This window comes from Anomaloglossus baeobatrachus, chromosome 12 (assembly GCF_048569485.1).
Source record: "Anomaloglossus baeobatrachus isolate aAnoBae1 chromosome 12, aAnoBae1.hap1, whole genome shotgun sequence".
Classification (NCBI taxonomy): Eukaryota; Metazoa; Chordata; class Amphibia; order Anura; family Aromobatidae; genus Anomaloglossus; species Anomaloglossus baeobatrachus.
In genome coordinates, this window is record NC_134364.1 from 128631980 (window position 1) to 128646202 (window position 14223).

A 14223-nucleotide genomic window follows, 5' to 3' on the forward strand; every position below is an offset into this window, starting at 1 on the left:
GAAAGTCACAGCGAAATCAAATCTATAAGAGAACAAGACCCAACTAGCTTATCAAATTCTAAATATGTCAGATTCTTCCCATCTGTAATCCTATCTGAAAATTTAATTTGTAGTCTTAAGCCTAAAAGAGGCAAATCTAATAGTTTAGAGATTCCCATGAGTTGAGTACAGATGAGCGAAACTGAGGTTCCGTTTTCGAACTGAACAAATTTAAAAATAAAGGTTTGGGTTCGGATGTTTTACATGCGAACGTCACTCGTGCAAGCAACGTTGTGCTCAGGTATGCTCGGTGCTCAGCCAACAGTGTGAGCTGCTTGCACGGCTCACACGGAGGGTAACATCAGCACAATTACGTGTAGTGTGCAACCCAAAATATTGTTTGAAAATGTTGACCCACTCTCCCCCGGAAGCTTATGGCTGTCTGTTAGTGGGTGCAAATTCAAACTGCCAATCAGATACTTGCTCCGTCGTTTGGCTCAAGCTCAGCTAATTTGCTGCCGGCAAACCGGACCTCCACAGAACCGCTCATCTCTACTGTTGAGTCCATTATATGAAGTCACACACAAGACTATAAAATAATGAGGACACATCTTATATCCCAGTCTTTTTATTCTAACAGGGAACAAATAAAGGCACAGTTCGCTGCCAGGGCCATCACCACACAATGCGCACATCACTTCTTCTTAGCTTTGACCTTGCTCTTAACCTGTTTTCTGAACTCTCTGAGCAGCTTCCAAAAGTCAATAAACGTCAGCTCACTGTTCTGGTTAATATCCAGAGACTTCATCTTCTCCTGTAATGAGGTGTCCTAAGAAAATGGAAATTTTTTGTCAAATATTGGTCAAGGAATCTCCATCCGCAATGGCATCTGATGTAGAGGAAGGAGCCGAATATCAAAAACATTGGTACGATCCCATGGTTGTGGCTATCAACCAACAGAGGTATCAGGAGTCCCATACTCTCCATACTAACAATGAAACAAGAAAAACAAAATCAGCTCACCCAGATCACATGGAGACTCCAATGAAGGACAGGTGCACGGTGAAGCCGGCCCGGCCAAGAAACTCCAGAAGACAGAAAAAAATCCAGCACTCGTGTCCAGAAAATATATTAAAACTTGCTTTTTTATTCAATATTCATGGTAAAATGGAAATGGATCATATCCACAAGGTATAAAAAATCCCCATAAAGATGAGATAGGATGACAGGGTACGCGTTTCGAGCTACATGCTCTTAATCTCAATCCAATGGATTGAGATTAAGAGCATGTAGCTCGAAACGCGTACCCTGTCATCCTATCTAATCTTTATGGGGATTTTTTATACCTTGTGGATATGATCCATTTCCATTTTACCATGAATATTGAATAAAAAAGCAAGTTTTAATATATTTTCTGGACACGAGTGCTGGATTTTTTTCTGTCTCCATACTAATAAGTATTTCACCGATTTGCTGGACATTACATTTAGGCTCCGACTTACCTTCAATACCTACAATTGACCTATTGTCATACGTATTACCAAATATTAATCCAAATGGACAACATATTATGATATGTCTACGTTTTATTGGTTAACATATTATATTAGTGTCACACTGCAGAAAAATGGGCACAATTTAAAACCAATACATAAAAAGTTCAAGAGAAACAGCATCACAGGGCAGTGTGATCCAGATACAGATTATACATGATTTGGGACAATACTTTTTGTTTGTAGAGGTTCCATTATAAATACAGAGTAGGCTCTAGTACATTTAACAATAATAGTGATCATTTATATATTACAAATACTTATATTACATAGTAACTTAGGTTGAAAAAAGACCTAGGTCCGTCTAGTTCAACCTTCCTCCACCAGTTCTACATTTGGTCATTAAGTCACTTATAACCAACAATGTTGTGTGTAGTGAGGAAATCCTCCGCCCTGATATAAAGCTGTTATAGTATCTGCCATTACTACCTCTTGTGGTCGCATTCCACAGTCTGACTGCTCTAACTGTAAAGAACCCTTTCCTATTTAGCTGTGGGAATCGCTTTTCTTCCACTCGCAGTGAGTGCCCCCTGGTCCTTAGTATTGTCTTCGGAAGGAATAAGTCTTGTACCAGTCCTTTATATTGACCACACATGTATTTATACATATAAATGAGATCTCTGATATGTTTTTTTCTAAGCTAAACAAATCTATCTTTTTCCACCTCTCATCATACGGGCGGCCTCCATTACTCATTATACGGGCGGCCTCCATTACTTGTAATAATCTAGTTGCTGCCTTTGAACTGACTCTAACTTCTGAATGTCCTTTTTAAAATGTGGAGCCCAAAACTGGATCCCATATTCCAGAGGTGGCCTTACAAGTGATTTATAGAGGGGGAACAATACATTGGGATCACAGGATCTAATCTCTCTTTTTATACACCCTAGAATCTTGTTTGCTTTAGCAGCTGCTGCCTGACATTGAGTGCTGCTGCTCAGCTTATTTGTAATGATACCCAGCTCCTTCTCCTGTTCTGTAGTCCCGAGTTTACTTCCATTTAATGTATACGCAGCTATAGGATTACTCCGTCCTAGGTGCATTACTTTACATTTATCAACATTACATCTTATTTGCTAAGTATCTGCCCATTCTGACATCTTATCCAGATCTTTTTGTAATATTGTACTATCAAGGTCAGTTTTTAATATCCTACATAGTTTGGTGTCATCAGCAAAGACTGACACTTTACTATCAATCCCATCCACAAGGTCATTAATAAAGAGATTAAAAAGAATCGGTCCTAGCACAGATCCCTGCGGCCCCCACTGCTCCCAGTACAGATCCCTGCGGTCCCCACTGCTCCCAGTACAGATCCCTGCGCTCCTCACTGCTCCCAGTACAGACCCCTGCGGTCCCCACTGCTGACTATGGCCCATTTAGAGAATGTTCCATTTATGACTACTCTTTGTTTCCTATCTTTTAGCCAATTCCTTACCCAGTTGCATATAGTTTCCCCTAGTCCTTGCTTCTGGAGCTTTAGTATAAGGCTATTATGTGGTACAGGATCAAATGCCTTTGAAAAGTCCAAATAAATCACATCGGCTGCATTACCAGTATCCAGGTTTGCACTGACCCCCTCATAGAACCCCACAGGTTGGTTAGACACGACTTATCTTTCATGAATCCATGCTGTCGGTTCAGTTATTATATTATTTTCTGCAATATATTTTTGCATGTCATCCCTTAAAATGCCCTCATATAATAAAGTGCTTAGCATAGTGCAATCATTAGTCATAAGTCATTTATAGAGCATGTCTACAATTCCCCCATTATAATATAAGGAATGTGGGAACCAGTGCTTCAATAGTCCACCGGTTACCAATATTCACAGCCTGGGGCATAATAGTCGACCTCTCATTAGGTTACCCACCCGCTGTTGCCATACTGAATAGTGGAACACACTGCCCTGCACCTCGACGCGTTTCGCCAAAGCTTCATCCTGACTTACCTTCATCAGGTGCGGCAGCTCCTCATGAGAAAGTTTGATGAATTTATTGATACTCAGAGTTTTTGTCTTGCCCTCCTCTCTGGCGTGGTCAAAAAACCACTTCAATACGGTCACAATGGCACGTTCCAGTTCAGTCAGTGAAGGTGGCATCTCAGGCTGTGGAGAACAGTGACGTTAACACACTTGGCACCAAAACCTGGCATCATAAATAAAGGAGCACATGAAATAATAGCAAGACAAAGGAATAGTAGGAAGGGGAAACAGATAGCAGAAAAGGATGAAGAGAGGAGTGCAGCAGATAGCACAGGCAGACAGTAAGACAGAAGCTCACACCCGGGCTTGTTCTGCGCTGACTGCTCACTCACATAGATGTAGCTATATTCCAGCCCCACAACACCCTTAAATCATGGCACCAGACCAGTCTCCCAGTGTACTGCCGAGAGGAGTGACCATCGCCACCCACCTCAGACAGCCAACAGCATTACCAACTCTTCTCTGCTCTAAGTAGGGAGGATGGCACATATCAGCCACCTTCCAATATGGCATCATTCATGCCATGTGGTGTAGACCGTGCACCCCACCACCATCTGAGCCAATCAGATCCCTGTACAAGATCTTGTACACAGCAGATCCCTATTTGGTGGCATCTTAATTGCCTGGCATATAACACAGACCGTCACTGGATAATTCTAAAGATCATGTAAGGAATGTTTAGGACAAGAGACTCGCCAACAACCGGTCTAACCGAAGACCCGACCCATTTTTTGATGAGTTTCACATGTGAACATGAAGATTGCGAATGTTATTATATGAGTATATCTCGTGAATCTCATATGTCCTGACCCTGAGAATGAAACTGTCCTCATGCAGGTCATATGATGTTTTTTCGCACAGACCAGTATCAGACTCGATGGCCTGGAGCCAGTGTCATCCCTCTACATACAGCGAGTCCACCCATATCCTGCCCACCGCCATTAACTTGAGAACGGCGGCAGCTATAGGCATAGAAGTGGTGTCTAGGTATAGTAAAGTAGCCATGTGCTACGCAATGAAACCACCTATAGCGCCACCTGGTGGAAAACAACGGAGTTAGCAATTTTATCTCGAAAATGGAACGAGATAGAGAAAAAAAGTGAATTAAAAAATTGCAGGGCATCATCAATTCAATACGAATCGACACCTTGCATACAGAAATGCTATGATATGAAACCCATGACCCCCCCAAAACATTGAATGCTGGTCACGCATATGGCGCTCATTTAACTTTGATGCTCAGTGGCCCCCGTCAGCTGCAATGCACATCTGGGCTCTGCACAGCATACTGTATATTGCTGCAATGCACATCTGGCCTCTGCACAGCATACTGTATCTTGCTGCAATGCACATCTGGCCTCTGCACAGCATACTGTATCTTGCTGTAATGCACATCTGGCCTCTGCACAGCATACTGTATCTTGCTGCAATGCACATCTGGGCTCTGCACAGCATACTGTATCTTGCTGCACTGCACATCTGGCCTCTGCACAGCATACTGTATCTTGCTGCAATGCACATCTGACCTCTGCAAAGCATACTGTATCTTGCTGCACGTTGTGCAATATGGTAGGTGACACGTTTGCACAAGCATCTGTGATACGTGGTCGTAGGACCTGCAATGTTGGTGGAGGGGTCGCATACACCTGCTGTTTGATGTGACCTCACAGAAAGAAGTCCAATGGGGTCAGGTCAGGTGAGCGGAGGCCACTCCACACAACCACCATACCCAATGACTTGTAGGAAGGTCTCCATGAGGTGTCGCTTCACATCTGCAGCCTTGTGAGTTTTACACATTCTAATCACAGCATTTCTGTATGCAAGGTGTCGATTCGTATTGAATTGATGATGCCCTACAACTTTGTAATTCACTTTTTTTCTCTATCTCGTTCCGTTTTCGAGATAAAAATGCTAACTCCGTTGTTTTCCACCAGGTGGCGCTATAGGTGGTTTCATTGCGTAGCGCATGGCTACTTTACTATACCTAGACACCACTTCTATGCCTATAGCTGCCGCCGTTCTCAAGTTAATGGCGGTGGCCAGGATATGGGTGAACACACTGTATATAGAAGGTGTCCAATGGAAACTGCTTCTTTGTAAGGCCTCATTCAGACTACATATTTCATGTACAGTATATGTAAAATTTGTGTTTTATCAGTATTTTTCTTGCTCAGTGGCATCTGTACTTATTCTGGTGTTAAGTGAGTAGTTTTGAGAGAAGAAATTGTACAAAGAATAGTTAATGCCGGCTTTCTGGGTAGAACAGGAGAACACCAGAGAATCTGGACCAGATTGGTAAAAGCCTAAAAAGATGACTATTGTATTTTTTTTTTCTTTTTGTATTTTTTTAACACATTTGCTAATTTTTGTGAACTTACAAACAACCCCTTTAAGCTAAGAACATTAACACAACCACATACATAAATTGGATGATATTCATTATCCCTGTGGTAGGTACATTCTATAAATATAAAACATCAGCAAGAACTTTTTATGTATATATTAATAATAGCATAGCTGTAATATTTGATAAACTTGTTTATCATATGCATTACGGCAACTTCTATTAATATTTGGCCACTAGGTGGCGCTCTCCTGAAGCTTACACTTCACACCCATCACCAAACCATGCAAAATCCAGTAATGATTCTTGTTCATATATCTGGATATAGTAAATGTTAGATCACCCCAACACAACAGTAATACACAAGACACAACCCAGAATACTGATTACTCCCATCATCTGCAGAGTGATGTATATATGTAATGACCTAACATTATACATATTTGTTCTTTGGTTTTGAGAACAGTAAATCCGGACAATAATCTACATACAGCGCTGTATGACACGCCCACTAGGCCAATTTGGTCATCATAACGATCAGGAACCTGGGGCAACGGGTTTCTTCCTCGCCACCGCCAAGGAAGGTCGTCAGTACTAGAGGCCAGCTCAATGATTGCCGCTTGCTGGGTCCCCTGCTGGGCTTACACTACCTTGGTTAAAGTAGTCATACCTCAAATCAGTTCCAGGACCTGGATCTGTAGTTCCGCAACAGGGTCTCCACTCAATATCTGCTCACCAGCTCCCACTGTCACCCGAGTTGCCGGTGCCAACTCCGGTGCTGTTGCCGCAAGGAACTGACGAGGCTCGTGGTCATGGGGGGTTGATTCCCCTAGCACCTGCATGGCCAGATCCTTAAACTCTGCAAAGCTGAGGTCTGGGTTCTGCAGGGTTACGATGCGCAGCTAGGCTCGATGAACATCGGACAGGAATCCCTCTATGAATTGGTCAGTCAACAGTTGGCCCTCATCCCGCACCCCATCGGGTTCCATCTCCCGAACAGCTCTCATAGCCTCCTGAAGGTTTAAAGCATAGTCCCGTACGCTGTCCTGCATCCTTTGTTTGCACCCATAGAATCTCATTTTGATCTCGGCTGCTGTGCGGGTGTCGAAGGTATCCTTCAATTTGGCCAGGATCTGCTTCACTGTTTCTCCTTGGTCTCTGATCTTGTCACCTTTCATACCACTCACACCATCCTATATCAAGGACACGTCACACTTTTTGGAAATCTTGAGTGATCTACATCATATTCCCCCTTCTTCTCTTCTGGTGACGCTTGACGTCAATAGCCTGTACACCAGCATCCAACATGATGACGGTGTACAGGCAGTTGACTGGTTCCTACAACAATACACTAATTTACCCACGGATAATAAAACTGTCAGGTTTCCGGGTTTTCCAGTCCTCTTTTGAAAGAGCTTGCCCTTGGTTAACATGGAGTTTTATGTTCTGTTGCCCTACTTCCTGTCCAGCTGCTTAAAAGGCCGCCTCTAAGCCTAGTCCAGTGCCTGAGTATACTGCTTGCTGTGTGCTCCTGCTTTGCTGCTGCTGCTGCTGCTGCTGCTTGATTACCTTTGGATCCTCCTGAAAATCTACCGACCGACTCTGGACCATACCCGGTTTCTTCAAACTGTGCCCGGACTCCGTCTGCCGTCTTTGGTCAGCACGTCTGCCCGGTTTCTTCCGGTTCATAACCATTCTGGACTTTCATCCCGTACGGACACTTCTGGACTTTACCGCTTGCCCCTTGTGTCCCGGCTGCGGCGCATTTAGGCCTTCCGGGGTTGATTGCCGGACAGTCCCTGTATAGGGGTTCGCTCTGGTGGTCTCCCTGGGGGAGTCCGGTGCGTGGCCCCGGGAATCCCCTTCGCTCCGTTTCGGAAAGGTATTTTCATGTGTTTGTTATACTGTGTATTTCCGTTGTGTATCTACCGTGGTTACATATCATAAACATCTTGTACCACAAACTCGTCTCTGGCTGTCATTGCCCTAACGCTATCGAAATCCTCAAAACATACAATAGTATTACTTTATACTCAGGCCACTAAGAGGATTTCGCTGGGGCAATGACTGAGACACGAGTAGACCAGCTCTTCTCCATGATTAACTCCCTGCAGCAGGAGATGGAGGCGGTGCAGACTAAACTTAGAGATGTGGAGGCACAGCTGGGCCATGATCACCAGGTACTGGGTCCGGCTATACAGGATTTGCAAGTCAGAGTGGAGGCTCAGGAAGCCGGCCCCACTACGTCCGTATCAGCTGCCGGTATGCCTAGGTTACCCCCATTCCGTTTCAATGGTGACCGTAGTCAGTTTCGTGGATTTGTGAACCAATGTATACTGTTTTTTGATGTACATGCTGATTATTACCGTTCTGACCGGTCCAAGGTGTTATGTATAATTATGTTATTAACCTCACGAGCACTGGCTTGGGCTAATCCTATGATAGAGAACCGGGACATCCGTTTAAATCACCTGGAGGACTTTCTGACCGCAATGGCGCAGATGTTTGATGATCCGAATCGCCGTGCTACCGCTGAATCGGCTCTCCTTTCCTTACGTCAGGGAAAGCGTTCTGTCGTTGAATACGCCACTGAATTTAAGAGGTTAGTGGTAGACACCGATTGGGGAAACAATGCATTATTGTCTGTTTTCAGAAAGGGTTTGTCCGGTACCATCAAAGACGAGTTAGCCCGTTCCGAATCTCCAGGGGATTTTGAACTGTTTCTCCAGCACTGTGTGCGTATTGATACCCGCTTGACGGAACGTAGACAGGAAAAATGGGCAGCTGTAAACCGTGTGAACAACTTTGCATTTCCTTCCAGAGAACCCGCTCTCAGGACGCCACGGGAGGCCGAGGACGTTCCTATGCAAGTGGACTCTCTGCAAAAGCGAGAGACCAATGAACGTCGCGAACACCGGCTCCGTGAGCGTTTGTGTTTCTATTGCGGTCAATCGGACCATTTCTTGATCGACTGCCCGAAACGTCCGAATCGCCCAAATAAGGTATTGGCAGCCATGGCAGAGTGTGACAACACGGACGCAGAGTCCGATATCTCTGAGGCAAGCGGACACTTGGATGCGGTATTTCCCTTGACTGTAATGTCAACCTCACCGAAGGACTCGGAAGGGAAATATACCCATTGCTCGCTCCCCATTCAGATCCGGTGGGAGGGACAGCTAATACCTACCTCTGCAATGATAGATTCTGGGGCAGGGGGAAATTTCATGGACTCCTCTTTTGCCAGGAAACACGGTATCCGGACTCAGCAAAGATCCTCACCGGTTACCATGGAGACGGTTGACGGATCTCCGTTAATCTCTGGACCAGTTGATCGGGAAACCGTACCGCTAGAATGCGTCATGAAGCCAGGTCAGCAGGAGACCCTTGTTTTCATGTTAATTTCTTCTCCTCATTTTCCGATTATTCTAGGTATTCCGTGGCTACGGTCTACAAATCCGGTCATCGATTGGGAAACTAAGGAAATATCCTTCCCACCGCAGAGTATTCCGACCATTAGTCCAACTGTTCCAGTTCCAGTAACACCGAATGCGGAGGGCACTGTACAGGTACCTGTTCTACCCCCGGTGTATAATGACTTTGCGGATATATGCGACAAAAGAAAAGCCGATCGGCTTCCCCCGCATAGACCGTATGATTGCCCCATAGACTTACTCCCAGGGGCGGAGATCCCGTTTGGTCATGTCTACCCGTTGGCGGCACCTGAGCTAGAAGCACTAAAAGAATACATTGATGAAAGTCTAGCTAAGGGATTTATTCGTCCGTCTACCTCACCAGCAGGGGCACCCATCTTTTTCGTGAAAAAGAAAGAGGGGACTCTGAGACCCTGTATTGACTACCGGGAACTGAATAAAATAACTATCCGGAACCGGTATCCGTTACCGTTGATTCCTGAGCTATTGGAGAGGGTCCAACAGGCAAAAATATTCACCAAATTGGATCTCCGTGGGGCATACAATCTACTCCGTATACGTCCCGGAGACGAGTGGAAGACCGCGTTCCGATGTCGGTATGGACATTTTGAGTACCTAGTGATGCCTTTTGGACTTTGTAACGCTCCCGCGACTTTCCAACATCTAGTTAACGATATTTTTAGGGATATCATGGACCAATTCATGGTGATTTATCTGGACGATATCCTAATCTTTTCTGATTCCCTGCAGGAACACCAGGAACACGTCAAGACCGTACTTACCCGGCTGAGGGAAAACCACCTGTACATCAAACTGGAGAAATGCGAATTCCATTCCTCACAAATACAATTCTTAGGTTATGTCATCTCTCCTCAGGGACTGAACATGGAGTCTGGCAAGATACAAGCAATTCTAGACTGGCCGGAACCGGGGAACATCAAAGAGGTACAACGCTTTGTCGGTTTTGCCAACTTTTACCGACGTTTTATCCGTAATTTTTCAGAGATCGTTCGTCCCATCACTCTGTTAACCAAGAAAGGACAGAAGTTTGTGTGGTCCGCCCAGGCCCAGGAAGCTTTCCATCGTCTCAAGGTTTGTTTTACCTCAGCGCCTATATTGGTACATCCGAATCCCGCACTTCCCTTTATCGTGGAAGTCGACGCTTCCGACTACGCATTAGGGGCCATCCTTTCTCAAAGGACTGGGGACAAGAGTCTCTTACATCCGTGTGCTTTCTTTTCCCGCCGGTTGTCCCCTGCAGAAAGGAACTATGACATTGCGGACAAGGAATTGTTAGCGATTATTTCCGCTTTCAAGGAATGGAGACACCACTTACAGGGAGCCGTGCAGCAAGTGAAAGTACTCACAGATCATCGTAATCTGGAATTTCTTAAGTCTGCCAGGTGCCTGTCTCCACGGCAAGCCCGTTGGAGCCTATTCCTTAACCAGTTCAATTTTGTCGTTACATACCGTCCAGGTTCACGTAATGGGAAAGCCGATGCCTTGTCCCGAATCCACGCCGTGGACTCCGTGCCTGGAACCCTGTCTCAGACCGTGTTATCGGATGCCAATTTCGTTGGAGTAATCCAGGACCAGGACTTGTGGAAGGACATCAAGCTGGCCTATGATGGTGACGTATTTCTTGCTGCCCCCCCGAATGATGTAACTCTTGTTCTTCGGAATGGTGTGTGGTTGAGAGAGCGACGCATTTATGTCCCGGAGGCCGTAAGACTTCGGGTTCTCAAGTTGGTCCATGACTCCGTGTTGGCTGGTCATAGGGGGGTACAGAAGACGCAGGAATTTCTGAACCGTTTTTTCTGGTGGCCTACCTGTTTAAAGGATGTAAAGGACTATGTCCACTCATGTGTGGTTTGTGCCCGGTGCAAGGTCCCTCGTGTGGCTCCTACAGGACTCCTCCAACCGTTACCCGTGCCATCTCGCCCTTGGGGGTCTATCTCAATGGATTTTATTGTGGAGTTGCCCGTCTCAGACGGTCACAATACCATTTTAGTGGTGGTGGATCGGTTGACTAAAGCTGCTCACTTTATTCCGTGTGCCGGTCTTCCCTCAGCCGCAGAGACAGTGGATCTGGTTATCCAGAACGTATTCCGATTGCATGGGGTACCTGACGAGATCATCTCTGACCGGGGCGTGCAGTTCACGTCTAGGTTCTGGAAGGGGTTTTGTACGGCACTCCAGATTGATGTCTGTTTGTCTTCTGCATACCATCCTCAGACAAATGGGCAAACCGAACGGACCAATCAAACCCTGGAACAATACCTTCGCTGTTATGTCAGCCATCTGCAGGACGATTGGCTGAAGATGCTTCCGTTGGCGGAGTTCTCGTATAACAACACTCAGAGCAGCTCCACTAAGGTAACGCCCTTCTTTGCTAACTTGGGTTACCATCCGACTATTTTGCCTAGGTCACCGGTTGCGGTCTCAGTGCCTGCGGTGGAGGACAGATTGACAGAGCTACGACAAAATCTGGAGGTTCTGAAGGACACTGTGGCTACAGCTCAGGAGCGTTACAAGAGGTCGGCAGACGCTCACCGGAAACCGGCACCCATGTATAAGGTAGGGGACTCTGTATGGTTGTCCACCAAGAACCTGAGATTGGGTGTCCCTTCGCAGAAGCTGGGACAAAAATTCATCGGTCCGTTCAAGATCACAGGGATCGTGAGCCCTGTGGCCTGTCGGCTGCGGTTACCGCACCATCTAAAGGTACACCCGGTCTTTCATGTTTCTCTCCTCAAATCCGTCTCTCCCAATACGTTTCATGGTCGTGTCGTGCCTCCTCCTCCGCCTGTGATGGTCGACGGCGAGGAGCAGTTCGTGGTTGAGGACATTATTGACTCCCGGCTCCATCGTCGTCGGCTTCAGTATCTGGTACGTTGGCAGGGGTACGCCCCCGAGGACGATTCCTGGGAACCGGTGGGTAACATTCGAGCACCCCGGAAGATCGCTCAGTTTCATCGATGGTACCCGGACAAGCCGGGCCCTGACCCGTCCTGAGGCCGTTTCTGGGGGGGGGAGTAATGTCAGGTTTCCGGGTTTTCCAGTCCTCTTTTGAAAGAGCTTGCCCTTGGTTAACATGGAGTTTTATGTTCTGTTGCCCTACTTCCTGTCCAGCTGCTTAAAAGGCCGCCTCTAAGCCTAGTCCAGTGCCTGAGTATACTGCTTGCTGTGTGCTCCTGCTTTGCTGCTGCTGCTGCTGCTTGATTACCTTTGGATCCTCCTGAAAATCTACCGACCGACTCTGGACCATACCCGGTTTCTTCAAACTGTGCCCGGACTCCGTCTGCCGTCTTTGGTCAGCACGTCTGCCCGGTTTCTTCCGGTTCATAACCATTCTGGACTTTCATCCCGTACGGACACTTCTGGACTTTACCGCTTGCCCCTTGTGTCCCGGCTGCGGCGCATTTAGGCCTTCCGGGGTTGATTGCCGGACAGTCCCTGTATAGGGGTTCGCTCTGGTGGTCTCCCTGGGGGAGTCCGGTGCGTGGCCCCGGTAATCCCCTTCGCTCCGTTTCGGAAAGGTATTTTCATGTGTTTGTTATACTGTGTATTTCCGTTGTGTATCTACCGTGGTTACATATCATAAACATCTTGTACCACAAACTCGTCTCTGGCTGTCATTGCCCTAACGCTATCGAAATCCTCAAAACATACAATAGTATTACTAAAACTTTCTGCATAGACATGTTGAGGATTGTTCTTGAAAAAATTTTTTTTCTTTTTCAAGATCAGTTTTATATGCAACGCAAAGGGACCGCGATGGGATCTAACGTCGCGCCCCCGTACGCAAACATCTTTATGACATTTTTCGAAGAGAGATTCATTCATTCCCATCCACTTATCATCCAACATGCTCTTCTTTGGCGTCGCTACATCGACGATGTCTTTATGATTTGGTCGGGTGATGTCACAACTCTCCTTTCATTTTATGAAATGATTAATACCTATTTACCCAGCTTGTCATTTACTATTCATTATGACACTCAAAAAAAATCAATTTTTTAGATTGCATGGTCATAAAGGACACCGAAGGTACTCTTAGTACCGACATTTACACTAAGCCTACAGATAAAAATAGCCTCTTACATTATAAAAGTAATCATCCTAAACACACCAAGTAATCTCTACCTATTTCTCAGCATACCCGTGTGGATAGATAAGTAACCAATTCTGATATGAAAATGCAGAGACACCAAGAGATGAGCGATAAATTCATACAGAGGGGATATCCACCGCAGATAGCAACAAGAACATCTTCATCCTCCGATAGAACTAAGGGGACTCAGGATCGTATTCCTTTTATTAATACCCATCACCCCTATTCACCACTATTGAAAAGAATTATTTTACGCCATTGGCCCCTTTTGGGGACCTCATACCCCCACATTAAAGAATTTCAGAATCCACCCCTGATTTGTCATAAGCGATCACCCAATCTTAAGAACAAACTGATACGAGCAGACATCGGTTCTGCCATCAACATACCACACCAAAAATTTTTGGCCACTCCCCAACGGGGCACCTTCCCATGTTTGGGCTGCGCCCAATGTTCTAACGTCACTAGGGGTAATACTTTTACCCATCCCAGATCTGGCAAGGTCTTTCAGATCAATCAATTTTTCACGTGTGACAGTACATTTGTCGTTTATTACATTAAATGTCCCTGCGGTCTCGGATATGTTGGAGAAACCACCCAACATATCCGAGACCGTATCAACAAACATAAGGCCGACATCAGGTGCGGACGTATGTTGTTACCCATTCCCAGCCATTTTATCACAGCCGGGCATAAAATTTCCCAGTTGAGGTTTCAAGTCATTGACTCTGCCGAAACCCACCGTAGAGGTGGAAATAGGATCAAGCACCTCCATGATAAAGAGGCAAGATGGATCCACACATTGGGAACCATGGAAC

At 45.9% G+C, this 14223-nt stretch overlaps 1 protein-coding gene across 2 annotated transcripts in view; it reads right to left on the minus strand.

The window, feature by feature from the left end:
* Window positions 1-591: 591 nt before the first annotated feature.
* The window catches only part of LOC142257800 (uncharacterized), a 42964-nt gene continuing 29332 nt past the window's right edge, over window positions 592-14223 (minus strand). For both annotated transcript variants that reach the window (XM_075330016.1, XM_075330017.1), the window contains exons 4-5: window positions 3484-3639; window positions 592-808 (exon numbers count right to left, since the gene is read on the minus strand). In XM_075330016.1, coding sequence (XP_075186131.1) covers window positions 674-808; window positions 3484-3639 — 291 coding nt within the window. In that variant the 3' untranslated portion in view covers window positions 592-673. The remainder of the gene's footprint in view (window positions 809-3483; window positions 3640-14223) is intronic.